Source organism: Diadema setosum, chromosome 18, assembly GCF_964275005.1.
Source record: "Diadema setosum chromosome 18, eeDiaSeto1, whole genome shotgun sequence".
Classification (NCBI taxonomy): domain Eukaryota; kingdom Metazoa; phylum Echinodermata; class Echinoidea; order Diadematoida; family Diadematidae; genus Diadema; species Diadema setosum.
In genome coordinates this window covers 23,645,803-23,666,648 of record NC_092702.1, presented here as the reverse complement: position 1 = coordinate 23,666,648, position 20,846 = coordinate 23,645,803, and the positions used below count along the sequence as shown (strand labels likewise).

Sequence of the window (20,846 nt, the reverse complement as noted above, 5' to 3'; positions counted from 1 at the left end):
CTCGCTCTGTCGCAGCAGCATCTAATTATTACGGAATCCCGGGCTACAGGGAAAATTACATGAAGATGATGTTACAAATAATTGTAACAATAACAAATGATAAAGCCGACTAAGCCAAGTCCCTGAAAGTTTATTGTTTGTTTGTTTGTTTGTTTGTTTGTTTGTTTGTTTGCCTGTTGACATCAACTACATTGTTATGTTCGAGGAGACTCCAAAACTCGACAACCAACGTATCCCCAACCTGTCGTCACTGAGCTAATAAGGACTTGCGCCATCTCAGTTTGAATTTGGTCAGTACTCTCTCACCTATCACCGTACCGCACCGCGACCGTGCACTACGCTCGCTACGAGAATCATAGAGGAATCGAAACCCGAGAAATAGAAAGAATCAACGCCCATGATATGAACGAGGCCGAGGCGCAGCACCTTCAGTCAAAATGTCGATAAGTTTTGTGAAACACAAGGACGCTATCCTAAATGCCTGGAAGGATGTCTGCAACGATAAGACAGACACTGACTGGTAAGTATGACGCTCTACTGGACACGTGATATTGGGGAAGGAACAGGTGATTCGATGTGTGTTTTTTCCTCCGAAGTGAGTTCGAGGCATGGACAAGGAAACGCAAGGAGAATCTAGGGGTGCCTTGCGCGTTGGCGGTAGGCGGCGCCAGCGGTAGAGAAGCACGGGGAAGTTAGCCGTGTGGCAGTGAATCACGTCCGCTGCTGCTCTCTAACTTCCGGGTGTAGTTCTCCAGTTGCTCCTGCTGGCGAGTTGGCGGTTGCGAGTTGTAGCAGGACACCTTCTGCATGAGTCCTGGCCGCTTGAACTCTTATTTCCTGATTGTAGACTGGGTTTACGACAATGTTATAAATTTCATGAATCTGTAGTAGGAAGACCAGTTTGTCAACTTGCAATGTTCCTTCTAATAATAATGAACAATATCTGTCAGTTATAACTTCTTGTATTTATTGGCTTGTCCTGCCTTGATTTAGGAATTCAGTGATAATTAGTGTCTGCATGGTTCAATTTTATTCGATTATTAGGTGAAGATTCCGCCAAAGTCGGTTATGTGGTTATATATTTCCTTGTAATGTAAGATTGACTGTCTGTAGACCCAACTATCTTGATGTATCCGTGTTTCATTAATAATATTCATCATATGTGGCTGATTGATGTTGTGTCCTATTTTTATGATGTTCCATCTTCCAGCTCATAATGTAGAGTCTATGCTGAACTGCCCTTTTTGTGTATTTTGGTCTGCAAATTTTAGAGCTGATTTGTAGACATCTTTGAGAGTTTATGATATGAGTCGAGCACTGATTTCAGGAAGTAGACACTGGAAAAGGCTGTCTATTTTGAAATTTCAGGATCTTTTATTCCAGAATAGATGTTCTTAGGCTGTGAGGGAGATATATCGGTAATATATCAATCACAGGAATATAGAAACATACCCCTACTTACAGATCTTTCCTTTTCATCAATTTTTGTACTTTGTTGCAAGGAATAGGTTATGTTCAAATGCATTTATTTGATAAACAAAAAGAAAAGACATATCATATGATGATTATATCAAGACTGATCCAAAAACAGCATCCCAGAAATCAAATTACTGAACCAATATGTAATTTGTATGTAAAGAAAATTCAACTAATAAATTATCTTGTCACCTACTGATACATAACATGTGTGATATATGAATACATGTAGGCTGTTTTCATAATATACTGGTATCTAATTTATGGATGTTTCATTCTCGGGAACATAGAGGTGAGCTATATATTCCATTAACCTGCTCTTCTTAAATGAAATTCAGTTGCTGGAATCCAGTTTGCATTTTGTTCGTAGCTATGTCCGCCAAGCCTTGAACAAGCTTTCAAATTGTCAAGAACAATCTCTGTCTTGGGTATGCATAGAATTTAGATATAAATATGTTATGAAAACTGCCTATTGGCTCTCAAGAAGATGAAAGGTTTGGAGATCTGTGAAAGTCTTTTGTAATTTTGCTTGCCTAAATGGTTCACCAAGTCTCATTATAAATACTCCAATATCAGTCGGACAACAAACAATTGAGATTTACTACTTTGAAACGTATCTTGTCACTCATTTGACACGTCTGGTGCGATGTCATTAAATAACTTGTAGGAACTGAGAGTAATGGATGAGTTCTCTCCTGGCCGGCATTTATGTTAGTTTTCATGGATCTGCTTGTGAATATTTTGTGTGCTTAAAGGTCCCGTTTACCTTCTGGGAACAGTGATTTTTAAAAATGTTCAAGATGTTACATATGATGCATATGTGTTGGTCTGTTGTATAACAAAACATGTATATAACATTTTTGCAATAAAGCCTAAAATATAGGGAGATATTGGTGAGTAGTTTTCTCATTAAACCATAACTGTAGACGGTTTAGTCTGGCAACATTCTTATTATAACTACTGTTCACTTCTTTTGTATTTACCAATACTTAACATTGATTATGTGGATTCAAATTTTTGCAGTGGTTGTTTCTATCCCAAACTCACATTTTGGAACTATTTTAAAGCACTAATGCTGGGTTTTTGTTTCATCTACAAGTGGTAAATTATGCCTTTAATTGTTTTTGGGTTTTTTTTGCTCTAAGTGCCAAAAATAATTCAGGTAGATAGCATGTCTCTAAGACCCCGTTTACAGTGACTTAAAAGGCCAGGCTCGGCCGTGGCCGAGCCCGGCCTTCATTTCACTGTAAACCCGCAAAAGGCCAAATGCAGTACCAAAATCGGCCGCGCATTTGGCCACGCTCTGGAGGTAGTCTGGCATTTTCTCACTGTAAACGCAAACTGGGCCAAATGCGGTACCAAATTTAGTCAGGCTTCCAGACCCTCTGCCCGTACTATTTTGCTATTCAGGATATTAACGCCCTCAAAGTTGAAAACTAGTATAGTTCAAGGTGGTTTTGTCCTGCAGAGGCATTTGCCTTCTGCATAGTCTGCGACTTTGTTGCCGCGGAGTCCATTTGGCAAAGAGTCTGGAAACTAGACTATACCACATTACGACCAGCGCCCTCCCAATAATAGTGTTTGTTTACAAGCAGAGCGCCACTACGACAAAATTTTTAAAGGTTTGAATTAAAAGCCCAGGCTAAGCCCGGCACTGTAAACGGACTAAATTGCGGGGCTGAGTACCGCAATTGAGGCCGGGCTCGGCCGCGGCTCGGCCCGGCCCTGTAAACGGTGTCTTAGAACCCTGGCGAGCAAAGTCATAAATGGCAATTTCATACGTCCATTCCTTGGATTCTCATTGATTTGTGAAATGTAAAGTATGGTACCTCACAAAAGGGAAAGTGTTGACTTAAAATGTTCTCTCAGAGTTTAGGAAGAGTATGAACATGTTATTGGAGACAAGCATACATTTTTTGAGTTATGTGTAATGTTATTGAGCTTTATGCCGTAGAACCATATATTTTTTTTTTTTTAGTTGATTTGTTGTATGTCTGAGTTTTATATAATAATAAGTTTGTAGAAGTAGTGCTTACAACTGTATGAGAAGTCCTAATAAATGGTAATAAGAATAATGTTGATGTTGATACTGGTAACATTACTGTTAAGTAGTATCATTATATGATAATGATATATATAGATATATAGATAATGATATAGTAAGATCTTATTTATCCAGGGTAGCCTCTTCAGTGTTGCCACTGTTCTACCAGAGGGCCCTGCCACAATTATTACCCATTTATACACCTGGGTTGAGAGGGAAATTGTGAGTTTAAAAACATCTCGTCCAAGGACGTAAAGCACTGGGCGAGAATCAAACTCAGATCCTCCGATTGGGAGTTGGGGGTCTTATCCACTATGCCACAGCACCCCCACAATGATAATAATAGTGATTGTAACAACTGTAATTATACTAATACCTGTGAAGGTTCTTGCTATTTGATTGTTTGACTGCTTTTTATGTGACATTTACCAAAAAGTACCATTGCATGCTGTTGCTTTTTGCAGTAGATCACACTCCTCATGTACACTTTTGCAGCACACACTCAATCAGCTACAAGTGTGGGCTCAATCACTTACATTTATACTGTCAACAATTTCAACCAATTGTTTTCTTGTATGACTGGACTATAATACAACCATTCACCTTTCATGAAAAATGGTTACCATTTCTGTACTATGTATATTCAGGAATTGGGGTAATCTGCATATGGATGGTGATGTCCAAGGTATTGTTGAATGGTCTTTATTTGTGCATTCACTGTTTGTATTCTATATCACTAGCAACGACAACAAATGGCGAGGCAGAGCTTAAAAAAATGCACTTAGCATATGTAGAGATATAACATAACTTTTTCTTTTCTTTTCTCTTATATGCAGGGCTGTCTTTGGATATGAGGGGAAAACATATGACTTGAAGGTCGTTGACACCGGAGGTGAGATTAAGATGTTTACAATCTGGCTGTGTGTGTTAATGTCAATCATGTAGTTCAGACATCTGAAGGGAAAAAAAGTGATTATTACAAAATATACCAGTAGTGGGTCAGCAAACTGTGTGTTCTGTGCAAATCTGCCAGTAAATACAATATATCTGTTTATAACATAGATATGAATAGGGATTATGTATTGGAGATACAATGTAATATTCACAGTCAAAATTATTTCTGGTTGTTTAGATGCAGGAACAGCTTGTGAGTTTGTAACTACACTGTAACTTCAGGTATTGTATCTAAACAGTGAAAAGTTGTTTTTGAAATCGTACGACAAATGACATGAGATATACCAGTGCCAACCAGCAGTAAATCATGTTCTGCGTGTACATCTTCACTGTAAACACAAAGTGCGTCTCACACTAATGAACATACTGGCATTGTCAGAAATATTCACTGACAAAATGCTTCAGGCAGAAATAGTTTCTGTTTGCTGTTTCAGGCATAGAAATTTTCAAAAAAATAACAACATCTCATTTTACTTCAAACAAAAACCTCTTCTCTTACTCAGCTTTTGCTCACTTCTAAGTGTAAAATTTGGATAGAAAAGCATGTCCACTCCTTGAAAACTGCTGTCCCACTCGACAACTTGATTTGGTCTAGCATTCCATTTTTGATTTGTTTTCTCTTTTCTTCATTTTATTTTTGAAGAGGATGGCATCGCTGAAATGGTGGAAAGTTTCAACAGTGCCAAGATCCAATATGCCTTCCTTAGGGTCATCGACCCCAACAGCAACCTGCCAAAGATGGTTTTCATCAACTGGGTAGGTACTTGTACAAATCAAATGTAACAAATTGGAATGCAGTCTCTTGACTTAGACTAATGCTGCCATATACACATGTTTTCGAGATGAAAAGCTTGTATCCCTCAACACTATATTCATGTTGAAGTTTTAGAATGCTTAAGAAGTGCGAAGAGTGTGTTGAAATGAAGCACTTCTTAGATTGAAATGATTTGATGATTATTATCTTTACTTGATATATTTTTATGAGTATTACTGTTCAATTACTATTGCTATTTTCATTATGGTTGCTATCAATATTGTTATTTAGTACAAGTTGTACTAGTACAAATGATAATGATATGATGATAATGAAAATGATGATGATGATCATGATAATAATAATGATAATGATAATAATAATAATGATAACAATGATAATGATAACAATAATAGTAATGATAATAATATTAATAATAATAATAATAATAACAATAATAACAATGATAATGATAATAATAACACTATTGATTGGATGATGACTATCATATTTAGCCATGTACAGAATATAAGATCTTGAAGGTTTTACTAATGAGCATCCTAACGCTATCCTGGTATCATATATCAATTACTTCCTTGTACATCAGTGCCTTTTACTGCAAGGCTGTGACAGGAAACTATCTACCATTTTGACGTCTCTGTTTGATGACAATTATGATATATTTGGACTTCTTTCTTTGTGTACCATATCTTGTGGCAGATAGGAGAGGCTGCCCCGGTGTCACGGAAAGGAACATGTGCCAGACATGTGCAGGATGTAGCCAACTTGCTGAGGGTAAGGACTTTGTCTGTATTGCGGTGCAATTCAAAATAATCGATACATCGTCCTTTGCTGAGTGTGTATGTGAATACCATCACACGATGAGTACCAGCACAGAAAGATTAAAGACTCTTCCTTGAAAAGGATTATACATGCCACTATACACAGACACAGACACAGACACAGACACAGACACAGTATCAAAGCACAATTTCCAAGGCTCTTTCTATTTAGCTACTATCTTGCCGGACAAAACATGGAGGCACACATTTCATTATCAAATATTTGTACAAAATAGAAACATTGTTAGGTTTTTGCTCACTGATGGATACAAAAGAATGATATGAAATGGAAATAAAACTGCTTTTAGCACTGGAAATGAAAAGGGGGAAATAAATCTTGTGGGGCTATCACTCCAGCTATGCGCTAAGCCCTGGTATCATAAATCATACAAGTTGAGTCAGCAGGAAATTGATTGTTCATCCTCGTCTCTCTTTAACTGAGTTGATCATATTTGAGGGTCCTGCACCTACATTGTTTTTTTATCCTATGTCTTGGCTTTGAATACTTGTCGTCAGACTCAAAATACGATTCCTGTCATGTTGACATCCGTGCAGGGGGCCCATGTCACCGTCAACGCTCGTTCCGAAGATGATGTGGAGGAGGATGCCATCCTGAAGCTGGTAGCGAAGTCTTCCGGTTCCAACTACGGCTTCCACAAAGAGAAGTCGACGGGCCCAGTCGGCCAGACGGGTCCCGTGGGCTCCGTCTACAAGAAGACGAATGCTGCACTGGAGATCAAGTCGCAGCGGAGCGACAAGTTCTGGCAGAAAATGGAGGTAATGGACAGCAAAAATCATGAGCATTGTGCAAATTCTCAGCACCTTGTCTCCCATGTTTAAACATAAATTTGTCTATGTTGCTTTCATTTTTATCTTTACCCATTGTATCATCAAAGAAACTGAGAATAGATAGTTATCACTAACCCAATTCACAGATTTACCAAAGAATAAACAACAAAAAAACAAGACAGATGTTGTTAATCAGTGCAAGATGCTGCAGAAAAATAAAGTCTGTACTTCGTCATGTGTCCAGTCTGGCTAGCAGTTTACAGAAATTGGATACCCAAACTGAAAAGTCACTTGCATGGATGATACAAAGAAAAAAGGTATTGTGCTGACTGAATGCATGTTATTACCTCTGCCAAGGGGGGAGGTTATGTTTTCGTTACCGTTGGTTTGTTCGTTAGTTCGTTAGTTAGTTCGTTTGTCCGTGTGCAAAATAACTCAAAAAGTAGTCAGCGGATTGGGATGAAACTTGCAGGAAAGGTTGAGAATGACACAAGTAACAAACGATTAACTTTTGGTAGTGATCCGAGATTTTTTTGGGAATTTATGAAGGATTTTTGATATTTTGGCAGGTAGGGTCAATGATCTTGGGAGTTCAGGCTGTGCGTATTTGAGGTTTGCATGCGCGCACTAAAGCGCGTGCTCTAGTTTCTGCTAGGGTGAGGCGCGCTGTGCAGCTGAGGGTTTATGACGTAACAAAGGCTTCTATATCGGGAAATCGGGTGACTTTCAGCACACAATGCTGTAAGTACGTATGGGTGGAAATCACTGATATCTTTATGAAAGAACAAGATCAGTGGTGGAAATGAGCTGCATGCTTGGCGGAGGTCTGCACTCTTTTTATTAAAAAAAGTTATAAGAATTAAGTTCCCATATCTTGGCAATACATGTTATTCTTTCAAGTTGTCATCACACTGTTATATACAGGGATGTGAGAGTTCAGAGTTTAATCTGATTTCAGATTTTTTTATTCTGGCCAGAATCCACTTTTCAGACTTTTTGGCAATTCAAATGCATTAAAATGTTCACAGTTTCACGCACTTCAGACTTTTCTTTTCATAATTTTTGGATTTTGTTCCATTTTTTTTTTCTGCAAGTACTCTCACAACCCTGTCTATGTATAGACCCTTGTAGTATCCTTGTGCAATTTCGCCATTGAAGAAAATAACTGCTTTGATTTTTTTGTCCCCGCCGAACGAGTTCGAGCAGGGAACTATGAAACGGGCTCCGTACGTGTGTGTGTCCGTCCGTGTGTCCGTCCGTGTGTGCGTCCGTGTGTGATCAAAATCTTCAATTTGCTACTTCTCTGTCATTTATGAGCCAATTCTTATTCTGTTTGCTTTATATGATAGCACTACATGGGAGCTTTGAAACTTCTACACAGAATTTCAGTCGTGACCTTTGACCTTGACCTTTGACCTATATTGTACATTTTGCTACAAAATGCTACTCCTTCGCCATTTCTAACCCGATTTCGATTCCGTTTGCTTTATGTGATGGCACTAGGTGAGGGATTCAAAACTTCTACACAGAATTTTGACCTTTGACCTTGATTTTTTACCTGTATTGTACATTTTGCTACAAAATGCTACTCCTTCGCCATTTCTTACTCGATTTCGATTCCATTTGCTTTATGTGATGGCGCTAGGTGAGGGCTTCAAAACTTCTACACAGAATTGTGACCTTTGACTTCTTTGACCTTTGACCTTGATTTTTGACCCATATTGTACAATGGCTACAAAATGCTACTCCTTCGCCATTTCTAACCCGATTTCGATTCTGTTTGCTTTATGTGATGGCACTAGGTGAGGGCTTCAAAACTTTTACACAGAATTTTGACCTTTGACTTCTTTGACCTTTGACCTTGATTTTTGACCTGCATTGTACATGTTGCTACAAAATGCTACTCCTTCGCCATTTCTTGCCCGATTTTGATTCTGTTTGATTTATGTGATGGCACTAGGTGAGGGCTTCAAAACTTCTACACAGAATTTTGACCTTTGACCTTTGACCTTAATTTTTGACCTACACATTTTGTTGTACATTTTGCCACAAAATGCTACTCCTTCGCCATTTCTAACCAGATTTCAATTCCGTTTGCTTTATGTGATGGCACTAGGTGAGCGCTTCAAAACTTCTACACAGAATTTTGACCTTTGACTTCTTTGACCTTTGACCTTGATTTTTGACCTATATTGTACATTTTGCTACAAAATGCTACTTCCGGCGGGGACATATATTATGCACCGCGTAATTTCTACTTTTCCTTGTTTATTTTTTTTTGGGGGGGGGGGAGGGGGGGAGGGGTTGGTTAAATTGGGATATATATTGGGATGGGATGTAAGAATTTTTCAACAATGCTTTGTATGGCCACTTTCACTTTACCTTTACATTCTTCATCCACCACGTGTCTTTCTTTCTCATTTTCTTCCCCGAAGGATGATGAAAAGAAGAGGGTTTCGGATGAACAGAAGAAGAAACAGGCGGAGGTACAGGAGAGAGAGAAGGAGAGACATGACAGAGAGAAGAAAGAAGCCGTGGAGAGAGATAAGAAGATGATGGAGAAGATGAAACAGGTGGAAAGCCAAAAGTAAGTCACTGCCTCCTGCTGCCATAGCAACTGATTGACAAGTTGCTCTTTTTCCAATGTACATAAAGCACCATGACAGTTATAGCCATGATAATGCAAAAGATTTTTTGTTTCATCATAGCTATCACTCTAAAACACTGAAAAATCAGTGCTTGTATACGTTAATGAAGAGTAATTTCTCAATCAGTTGTAATAACAGCAACTCGCCGCAAGAATGATTAATTTGAATGAATATGTAGTACCCCTCTGCTGTAAGGGATACGATCTGTCACTGGCTCTCAGGCAGCGGTGGTCGAGTGGATATGATGCCTGTCTTGTAATCAGGATGTCTTGGGTTTGAGTCCCACCTTAGTACATACTTGTGTGCCCATGATTTTTTTATGCCTCCGCTACGAAGTGGTGCCGGAGGCATTATGTTTTCGGGTGGTCCGTCCTTTTAAAAATTACTCAGTGGTATAAACTTATGAAAGGGTCAAAGTCAAGTAAAAGTCCTAAAATCCCCAATACATGTACATGCTCTCTCATTCATCCAATTAAACCTAGGTCAATTAAGGTGAACATTCAACACGTTTGTGACAAACATGTCATTTTAATATTTTGCCAATTTTGTGAAAATGTAATCACACATTATCCACATGTATTATAGACCTATTAGGGGAATCATGCATTATGGCGGAGGCATACCAGTCGCCATAGCGACATTTCTAGTTTTTTTTATCTTGACTATTACTCTTATACACTAAATGATAGGGGTTTGTTTATATATCTCAGTGGAGGGCAATTTGTCAATCAGTTGCAAAACAATACTGTCATGTTGTTCCCTCTGTTCACCTATCAAGTGCTGTATTGCAAGGATTTTGCTGCAAAATTTATCTTCTTACCAATACCATTAGTTAATTGGCAACTCTGAATTTTACTTTTATTCTGTTGTTGGAGAAGATGGAAATGGTTGAATAAAAAACAGCAACAATATGTTGCCAACTTGAATACCAAACAGGAACATTTAGCACACAGCTTGTAAAACATGTTGCCATCTGAAGGATTAGTTTTAGATTTAGCAATTGAGATCATTTTATGATTCTGCAAGTGAAATGAGTGATGGTATGTGATCAAATAGGGCTCAAATGAATGATAAATGTTTAGTGTATCCTATGAAACACTAACAAAGGATACTATAAATTATAGCAAAATGATGCAGCACCAAACCTAAAAAAAAAATATGGCAAGTTGGACTTGATGAGAGCAGTTGGTCAGCCATTGGTAAGGCTTGCTGTCTTCTTGTCTTCTGTGAGTCACAAGCACAGTATGACACATAATTTCTGATTTTCCGGTGTTTTTTGTTAGTTTATCTGCCCCCCCCCCCCCCCTTTCTGGACAGTCATTGTGATGTTGGATTTCAGTTTGTATAGGATACCAAGGTTCAAATGTTAATGCATTTGTATATATGTATGTAATGTATTTATTGCCTGACAAAATGAAAATCACTTTTGTGAAAATGAAAAAATTGTGCCACATAATGCAAGTTGGTTTTGATGAATAGAGTAAATTTAGACAGAGCAGTTATACCGATACTTGTTTTATTGAAATCGTGCCACAGGATTATAGAGTTATGTTTTTGGTTGTTTTTTTTTTCATTGTAACATGTTTTCATGAAAGAGTACCATTTCCTGATGTTGGCAATTTCCCTTGGAAAATGAAGAGATGTTTGTAGAACATGAGAGTAAGAGTGAAAGTGAAATCCTGAAGAATTTCAAGAGATGGAGATTGAGAGCATTGCCCTTTAAACCCTTTATGTGCCATTGAGTCCAATGTGCATAAATTTTGCACACAAACAAGTGGACAGGAGATAAGCGTGGCACTCAAAAGGTTAGGAAGTTATGCATGTATTTGTAGGGTGACAGGGCATTGGCTCCAGCGACGATTGCTCAGGTCTTGTTTTCTCACAGGACTTAGGGTGAGAGTTGTGATAGGGATTTAGGTCTGGTTTGATGTGAGGATTAAGGTTATGGTTAGGGACATGTTTGCGGGTGGAATTTATGCTTGGCTTTTTAATAGCATGCAGATATTTCATGGGAGCAATTGTCGCAGGAGTAAATATCATGGAACCACTTGTAGGAGGGTGAAACAGAAACACTCAAGGGTGATTAGGATATATGAGCTTGGAAAGTGATTAGGATGTAAGAGCTTGGAAAAGCTGCAGGGTATTTGGTTCCTGAGTCTGCCGTATCAAATATGCGACAATTTAGATTCCGTGGCCTTTTGGGTTGACATAAAGAGAAAGATTTGTATGTGCAGAGTTAATATCCTTAAGTCATCTCACTCATTAGAGTATGTTTCTATGACACTGTGAAGTTTTCATATGACATTGTGATATTTTTAGCTCACCTGAGACATAGGATCTCTTGTTTGCTTGTTGTTGTTTTGTTTTTTCGATCTTCCACTGATTCTGTTTTTATGTGTCTGCCATGAAGTGGTGCCGGAGGCATTATGTTTTCGGGTTGTCCGTCCGTCCTTCCGTCTGTCCGTCTGTAATGAATTTTGTGGACAGCGTAACTAAAAACCTTTTGAGGTATCCTAATGAAACTTGGCATGTATGTGTAACTGTTGGGCGCACATGCTCAAGGTCAAAGGTCAAAAGGTCAAGGTCAAATGCTTAAAATTTCACCAATTCCCCCATATCTATGCAATGCCTGAAGATATTTTCTTGAAACTTAATGTATAAATGTATTACACAATTAAGATTCTCTCGTGAAAGTTTGGAGTCGTGAGGTCAAGGGTCAAAAAGTCAAGTAAAAATGTTAAAATTTCACTTTTTTCTCCTTATCTTGGAAATTGTTCAATGTATCTTCATGGAGCATAGTATATATGCATGTACTGACTGGCAGTGATTATCTAGGCAATTTGGGGTTCATGGGATCAAAGGTCAGGGGTCAAAGGTCAAGGGCAACACTTCAAAATTTTACTATTTCCCTCATATTTATGCAATGCCAGCAGGATTTTTTTTTTAAACTTGGTGTATGCTTGTATAACCCAATAAAGATGCTCTGGGAAGTTCTTTTGTTTGTTTGTTTGTTTGTTTTTTTTGCCAAAAAAGGTCAAAGGTGAAAAGGTCAAAGATCAAGTGAAAGTGCTGAACTTACTTCTTCCTCCATATCTTGGAAGTGGCTCAAGTTATCTTGAAACTTAGTACATATTTATGCATGTTCTGCCTGACAGTGATTCTCTTATGAATTTTAGGGTCAAAGGCCAGATGAAAATGGTAACAATTTACTATTCAATACAGAAATTGCACTTTTTCTCCATACCTTGAAAATTACTCAATGCATAAACTTATGAAAGGGTCAAAGTCAAGTTTAAGTCCTTAAATCCCCAAATACATGCTCTCCTATTCATCCGATTAAATCTAGGTCAAGAACATTCAACACATTTGTGACAAACATGTCATTTTAATATTTTGCCAATTTTGTGAAAATGTAATCACACATTATCCACATGTACTATAGACCTATTAGGAGAATCATGCATTATGGTGGAGGCATACCAATCGCCTTAGCGACATTTATAGTTCATTCCTTTTTCTTCCTTTTTTTTGCACACAGGAAAGAAGAGCAGAGAAAGCGTGAGGAGCAGGCGAAAGAGGTGCAGGCTAAATGGGTAAGTGGGAATACCTTTTATTAATCAGTTGTACATGTTCCATTTTTCTCTGCCTTTTCCTTGGATCCTTTCTGCTCTTTTGGGCAATTTCTGGTCTGTTAAAGGAGAATCAAACCCAAATATACAGTTTGTATAAGTGTATGTGGGTTGAGGAAATGCAGCAATATTAGTACGGGTACAACACATTTTTATAATAGATAAGTTTGAGGAAAATCGCACAATCCGTTGAAGAGTCATGTAAATCTTGAAGGTTTGATGCCGCCATTGAGAAGAGATGACTACAACATTTTTTGACATCATACATGGAAACCATTTAAAGAAGATAGAGAAGAGTAGAGGGCAGTGGATGTTGTTTGATAAGAAAAGGCTAAGAAAGAGGAGAATCTCTCCCTCATACAACTGTATCACATGAATTCTAGCCCCCCATTTCAGACACATTTTCCTTTTTTACATGCAGGCAATGAAGGAAAGTTCATTGTACTATCAGGGCTGAACACTTGTAATGTTCTATAGTGGCCCCTTTTCACAGAGTTAAGTGTTTGTTGATTGGAAATTGCCAACAGGATCAGAAGCAGGAGGTGGATGCTGCCCCCACGAGGCGAACTGGAGAAAACAGGCAGGCGGTGAGTCAGAGCTTAACCCTTTAAGCTACAGTCACACACGGCCGGGTCATAAAACGGATTTGATCCGGGTGAAAATGAGCCGGATTAGTCCCGGAATGGAGGGTAATTTATGCTACAGTCACATATGGCCAGATTTCGAAACGGGTCCATAAAGAATTAAAACCATTTCCACCCTGTTCGAGCCGTAGAGACCCGTATTGGCCCGTATCGAACCGTACAAAAATCCGCTTTAAATCCTTCACTGAATCCTTTTCGACCCCTATCGACTTGTGTCAACCCGCTTCGACCTGTACCGACCCGGATGTAAACCTCGTCATCATCCGTTGCATGAAGGCAATTACATGCAGTATATGGCAAGGGTCCATACGGTTTTACACTGCAGGTTGCAGCGGGTCGATGGAAATGCGGTTTGAACCGGGTCAATTTGGATATCAATACGGAATTGAAATCCTTGAAAAAATTTTGAACAGAACCAAAAAATTTTCACCGCCGTATCGTAGCCCCCAGAATCCATCAGGAATTGACATGGATTACGATGCGGGTCAATGCGGGTCTGTACGGCTCGAACCGGGTTGATATGGTTTTAATTCCTTATGGACCTAGTTCGAAATCCGGCCGTGTGTGACTGTAGCATTAATACAGAGCTTTTCTCACCACTTGGCACAGATGTCTGGAAACAATCTATTAATTAATAAAGATACCCTTTGATATCTCCCATATCCCTGTTGTGTCACAGTTGCCTTCCCGTTGGACTGAGGCACATTGCTACACTTGAGCAGGCTTGCTAATTTACCACTTGGCCAAGTTTGTTTGGATTACTATATAAAATGCTTATGAAAAAGTTTGGCAAATCAAGCTAAGTCCCTGGGCTCATGAAGAGTTAATCATCAAGTCTCAGACGTGTTTTTTTTTTTTTTAGTGGGGACGCGTCCAGTTCTCTTAAGATTATGCAAGGCATTGTTTTAAAACATTGCAGTTTGGCCACAAACTAGCGAAATAGACTATAGTGATATAATATGATATGATATAATGATATGATATGATATGATATGATATGATATGATATGATAGGATACGATACGATACGATACGATACGATACGATACGATACGATACGATACGATACGATACGATACGATACGATACGATACGATACGATACGATACGATACGATATGATATGATATAATATAATATAATAATAAATAGACTATCAGACTTGCACATTGCACACAAATCAAACATAAATCTTTATGAGCTGTCAACAGGTACTCAACTTGGTTTTTTGTTTGATAATGTCTAACAAGAAATTTAAAGTAGAAATTGAGGTCATCTTTAGTTTTTTTGCACTTTCTCTATCCATCCAGATATGTTTACCAGGGGCCTGTTTCATAAAACGTTTTATCAGTGACAACTGCCACATTTCTATGACAAATTTGCTCTCAGCCAATCAGATGCAAGGATTTCAGTAGCTTGTCACATCTATGACAACTTGTCACTGATGACAAGTTTTATGAAACGGGCCCCAGGTCTTTATTGCAGTTTGTGACAGTAGATGAACAAATAGGCCCTAAAATCCCTCTTGATGTATACAAATGGACACAAAACAGTATTAGATAATGGTAATGAATTCTTCATTCATTCGATCTTTGTAATAAAAGGAGGCGGCAAAGATGATTGCTCAGCGGGAGAACAACCCCAAGGCCTTATTTGAGCAGGGCAGGGCGCCAGTTGCCCCGCCTCCGGCCCGGTCCCGCCCGGCCATGCCTGCTCCCGCCAAGGTGAGGCAACCAGAGCCCGAACCAGAGCCGGAGCCACAGCGGGAGCCGGAACCGGAACCGGAACCGGAACCAGAGCCAGAGCCAGAACCGGTCTCTCAACCTGAACCTGCACAGGACCCGTATAGGGATGAGCCCACTGAGGAGCCAAAGGTCCAGGACTTGTCTGATCCCTACCCACAGGAACCTGAACAAGAGCTGTATGAAAACACAGGTAAACAGCAGTTACAGTCGATCCCATAACCCTACACTGCGCATATCAGTTACGGGAAGAGGCTGGGACTAAGGAGTATCATTCATCATTTTTGGGTCATAAGGGTAAAAAGTGAAATGGAAGATTAACAAGTCATTTGTTTTTATGTCATAACCCTACATAATTATAGGTAACAGGACGAGGCTGTAGATGCTTGGAACACAGTCCCCTCATGTTACCCCTAAGGAGTATCATTTATCATTTCAGGGTCAAAGGGTAAAACATGAAAAATAAGATTGACAAGACAGTTGTTTTGGTATCTTTAATCTACAGGTCATCAAATCTGTGAAGAAATTGTTAGGTGTACAAGCCTTTATGGCCCGAATTCACGAAGGTGGTACAATCTTTTAAATCATGGACAAAGACCATAGTTTTGGATGGGGCGCCAAGTGTCGCATGGCCTATTTCGTTACAAAATTAGTCATTTCGGACGAAATGTTAACATTTCGTCGACGAAGTGATCATATCATTAACGAAATGGTCATTTCATCGATGAAATGACTGATTTCGCAATGAAATAGGCCATGCAACACTTGGCGTCCAATACAAACTACGGTCTTTGTCCATGGTTTAAACCATGGACAAAGGTTGTACCACCTTCGTGAATTTGGGCCAATGTTTTTGCGCAAGAAATGCTGGTATGATGGTGAAGGTCCTTGTCAAGAACTCTCTGCACTCACTCGATGTAGAGAGGGATAAGGAGGTCATTCAGATTCATGTCATTTATTCAGTCAACCACCTGTTTTCAGATGGTGCCTCCGAAGCATGCGGTCATTGTGATGAACAAGAGTGTATTGTTATGTCACAATCACCAGCTTTCAGATGGTGTAGTCTTTCTTCTTTCTTGCGCACGCGCACCAGTGACCCAAACTTCTCGATCCAGAGATTGAGAAGTTTGGCTGCCAGTGTGACCAAATGTCAAAAGATCATGAAGACTTAGCGATCTTGAATGTCTTAATATTTTTTTTTTGCCAGTTTTACCAAGCCTATTATGATTTTCCTTAAATTTTTCTGTGCGGTGAAAATTGTCTTTGTCTTGTGGAATATTTTCTTGTTTGGTATTCTCATTGGGAGTCAGTGCGAGAATGATCAGCTTCAGGCAGAATATACATCAAGGATAAGCTTTGTTCAAAGTGATTTTAGATTTCTAATTTTTGTTCAAACTTCTCACATTTACAGCTTTATGTAACTGTATGAGATTAATGTGATGAAAATTCCCATATGTTATTTTTTGCCTTAGGGTATCCATGAAATATCAACACCTAGCATTACATTTCTGCTTTTGATATGCCTTGCTTGTTCTTTGAATGTTCTTTTGTACAGCAACACAAATAGTGAAAGTAATAATGTAAGAGAGGTCTGGAATGTAGCGAGTTCAATGTACAACATGTAACTCCTTTTTTCTTCTTCTTCTTCTTTTGTTTTAATCCTCCTAATCCAGAAGCTTTCCAGGAGGCCAACACCGATGCTGGCTCACTCACCGGGAGGGCGCTGTACGACTACCAGGCAGCAGATGACACAGAGTTGACCTTTGACCCCGACGACATCATCACCCAGATTGAGCAAATCGACGAGGGATGGTGGAGGGGCGTCGGCCCTGATGGTAGGTGTGGCCTTTTCCCCGCAAACTACGTGGAGCTCATTTCGGGCACCCCCGACCAGGCCCAGCCGGAGCCACCTTCGGCCCCGGCCTCGGCCCCAGCCGATGGGTCGCTGAGGGGCAGGGCGCTCTACGACTACCAGGCGGAGGATGACACAGAGATAACCTTTGACCCCGGCGACATCATCACAGACATTGAGCAGATCGATGAGGGCTGGTGGAGGGGGTTGGGCCCTGATGGCAGGTTCGGACTCTTCCCAGCCAACTATGTTGAGCTGATCTGAAGCCTTGGGGTTTTTTTTGTTAATGCCAATGCCTTTAGAGACACTCACCGTTGCACTGATTAACATCTTTGACGGAGCGTGGTACTTCTAATACATTTCACAGACTCAGCAACACTCCCTTTTTTCACACAGACTGTAAAATCCCAGTGTAGTACACAGAGAAACACAGAGTCATTCTATGTAGACTTTTCTCTGTCTCCCATGTTCAGCCTCTGGTTACCAGACTTTCATCCTTAGGATGATTACAAGCTTTTGATAATTTCTTCATGACACAATCATATAAGATCCTTCACAGGTGACTTTTTGTGAGAATTCACAGCAGAGCTTCCCATGCCAATGAACTTTCATTTTTTTCTGAGAGCCTAAACCTAATTCAACTACCCAATTCAACTTATCATGTAGTTCTTCAACAGAACAACAAAGGAAAGAATATGCAAAGCTCATGAATACATTTACGCTGACAACATGATCTAAATAATATCAATCAAATTATTATTCCATTCCTGTGTCAATCAGACATCAATATGGTATAAGCCCTGATCAATTTGATCCTCTCAAGGGTAATGCTTGTAAAATATGCCCTGTTTTTATAGATTTTTTGTTGTTGTGTCTATTTAATCTAATACACACATGTAGGTTTGTACAGTTTTGCTGCAGCGTCAGGGCTGGTAGAACATGTGTGTACAGCAGTTAATTGCTACACTACTGCAACATGTAGCATTCATTTATTATAAAAAGTTTGATTCCTATATGTTTGTCTAGGATCTGGAGGAAAGTGTATCATTCACTTGGTTTATTCAAGCCTTGAAAAGTGAATATGAGGGGTCGGTTGTTTCATGGATTACCTGGTGGATAGAGCATGCTGTTTATATTCATGGAGGCTTCATACCAAAAAGGAATGTCCCGAGTATACAAAAATTGTTTACAAAGATATGCCTTGTCATTAATATAACAATTACAATGTAAGTGGATAAATGCTGTGATTAGAAATAGTGAAAGTCCTTGTATATTTACCTGGATGCACACTTATGAAACTGATGGGCAACTCAGATCTAGTTTGCAGTTCACAAAAGCATTACTAGCATACATATCTACATGTTTGTGTACTTGTGTCAGTTAGTTATGTGCTGTACCTTCTCTTATAGTACTGAGCTCAGAGTGTGAAGTGTAAATCAGATATTGCCGATGCATGATCCAGATATTCTGTTGAGCATTCTCGCCTATAGTTCAAGGTTCATCTCTACCAAAGAAGGTATGCTTGGCTGCTCATTTTCTCACATTTGAACCTTGAACCTTGGAAATATAATCCCGATAGCAGCTTGTCCATTAAGCTAAACTGAGATGGGTGTGTGACTTGATGCGCTCAAGTCTTCGTCAGTCATTAATACTAATTTTCAGTGGAATTTTGTGTTTGCTCATACATGTGGGGGATATTGAGTTGATGACAGATGAATGTTCATTGGCGCTGTGTGGAACAGTGATGATGCCTAGTAATTGTGCACTGTAGGCTATGTATAGTACAATTTAGAAAAACCCAGCATTGCCTTACATTGTTTTGGATATGTGGGACTGCGTGGAAACGAGATTCAATATACATATAGTGATAAAACACTTGTAAAATGAGTGAAGTACTTTTCAATGAGCCCTCCATCTTATTCTAACCAGAAATATGATATAAACCTCCAGGAGTTTTTATTGTGCTTTATTTTTGGACTGAAAAACATCTTTTAGGAGTGTCTGAATGTTCATTTGACTTTACTGAAAGAATGTGAACAGAAATACTGCTGTATGCCTTTTCACTTGTTTATGTATCTTCAGTGTTCCAAAGATTTTCTGAAATCACATCACACCCATGCCATGCTTTATGCCAAATAAATGTGCTAGTTTTACATGTACAGGCTTTCTTTCACAACGAATGGACCAAGTCGGGCAAACTCGGCATGCATTATGTTGATAGTTACAGACTCAAAATTATACTGTAAGAATGTGTTTTTACGTCCTCCTGTTTGCCATGTTGTCTCTCATGCTTACATGATATCAGTGATTTGACCAGAAAATTCATTCCAGTATTATCCTGATTCAAAACTATTATCAGACTTCAAGTTTAATTTAAATCTTGAATCTTTTGAGTTGAGCAGTGTGGTGAAGATGTTCATTTTTTCTTTTTCCATGCATTCTCAGCCATTGTAAAATTCATCAGATGAATCCTGTGTAATACAAGTTATATTGCTATTAATATATCTATATATATATATCTCAGTAATATTAAAATAAAGAGCAGATGTACTCAGTAGATTGATCTTTGTTGTCGTAGCATGTGATACAGATGTAACATATGTCGTAGCAATGTACACGTGTCATTTAATTTGATGTGACAGGTGATGGGAATATGACAACTAGAGAAATGTTAACGTTTGCTACATGAATGATAATTAGACAACAAACAGACAAAGAAACACCACCACCAATGGATCGGGATGTAATTTGACAGTAAATACATTTTTGTGCAAGTCAGTACACATATGCACAAATATAAAGATATGGAATGAAAGGATGGTGCACTGATTTACAAGTAGCTTGAATTTGTATTTCTACACGAACAGCTTTAAAAATGTGTCAAAGCTTTTGATGTTTGAAGTATGAATCATGTGAATCAAAGCAGATAGGGTGTCATGCTTTAAAAAAACACAAGTTTGTTTGGCGTAAAGTTTTGATTTTTTCTAATCAGAACTTTTTTGTTACAAATTTTGTACGTGTTATAAAAAAAAAAAATCTTATGTCAGGCTCATGTCAGTGAAATTTTCCTTTTTAGTAGTTGACATTGACATACCATTCACATTGTTATCATGTTAATGCTAGATTATGGTTGAATAAATGATGAAGTCATATATTTTATAAAGCACACAAAAACTTGTCTGTATAAATTTGTCATTTGCTCTGCATTGCAGTGATGTTGATGATGGTGATGATGACGGTGATGGTGATGATGATGGTGATGATAGTGATGATAGTGATGATAGTGATGATGATGGCGATGATGGTGATGATGATGATGGAGATGGTGATGATGGTGATGGTGGTGGTGATGGTGATGGTGATGGTGGTGATGGTGATGATGGTGGCGATGATGATGATGGTGATGATGGTGGTGATGATGATGGTGATGATGGCGATGATGGCAATGATGGCGATGATGGTGATGATGACGA

General features: G+C 38.9%; 1 protein-coding gene across 1 annotated transcript; it reads left to right on the top strand.

The window, feature by feature from the left end:
- The first annotated feature begins 386 nt into the window (after positions 1-386).
- LOC140241628 (drebrin-like protein B) lies at positions 387-20,534 on the top strand. The gene is made up of 10 exons (XM_072321366.1): positions 387-520; positions 4,357-4,412; positions 5,118-5,230; positions 5,949-6,023; positions 6,626-6,847; positions 9,295-9,446; positions 13,046-13,100; positions 13,664-13,723; positions 15,384-15,714; positions 17,195-20,534. The coding sequence occupies exons 1-10, from the start codon at positions 438-440 to the stop codon at positions 17,635-17,637; spliced, it is 1,590 nt and encodes a 529-aa protein (XP_072177467.1). The 5' UTR covers positions 387-437; the 3' UTR covers positions 17,638-20,534.
- Positions 20,535-20,846: the final 312 nt, after the last annotated feature.

Coding starts and splice junctions, on each gene's coding strand:
- LOC140241628 (XM_072321366.1), top strand. CDS start 438: ATGTCGATAAGTTTTGTGAAACACAAGGACGCTATCCTAAATGCCTGG. Junction 4,413..5,117: donor GAAGGTCGTTGACACCGGAG/GTGAGATTAAGA, acceptor TTATTTTTGAAG/AGGATGGCATCGCTGAAATG. Junction 13,724..15,383: donor CTGGAGAAAACAGGCAGGCG/GTGAGTCAGAGC, acceptor TTGTAATAAAAG/GAGGCGGCAAAGATGATTGC.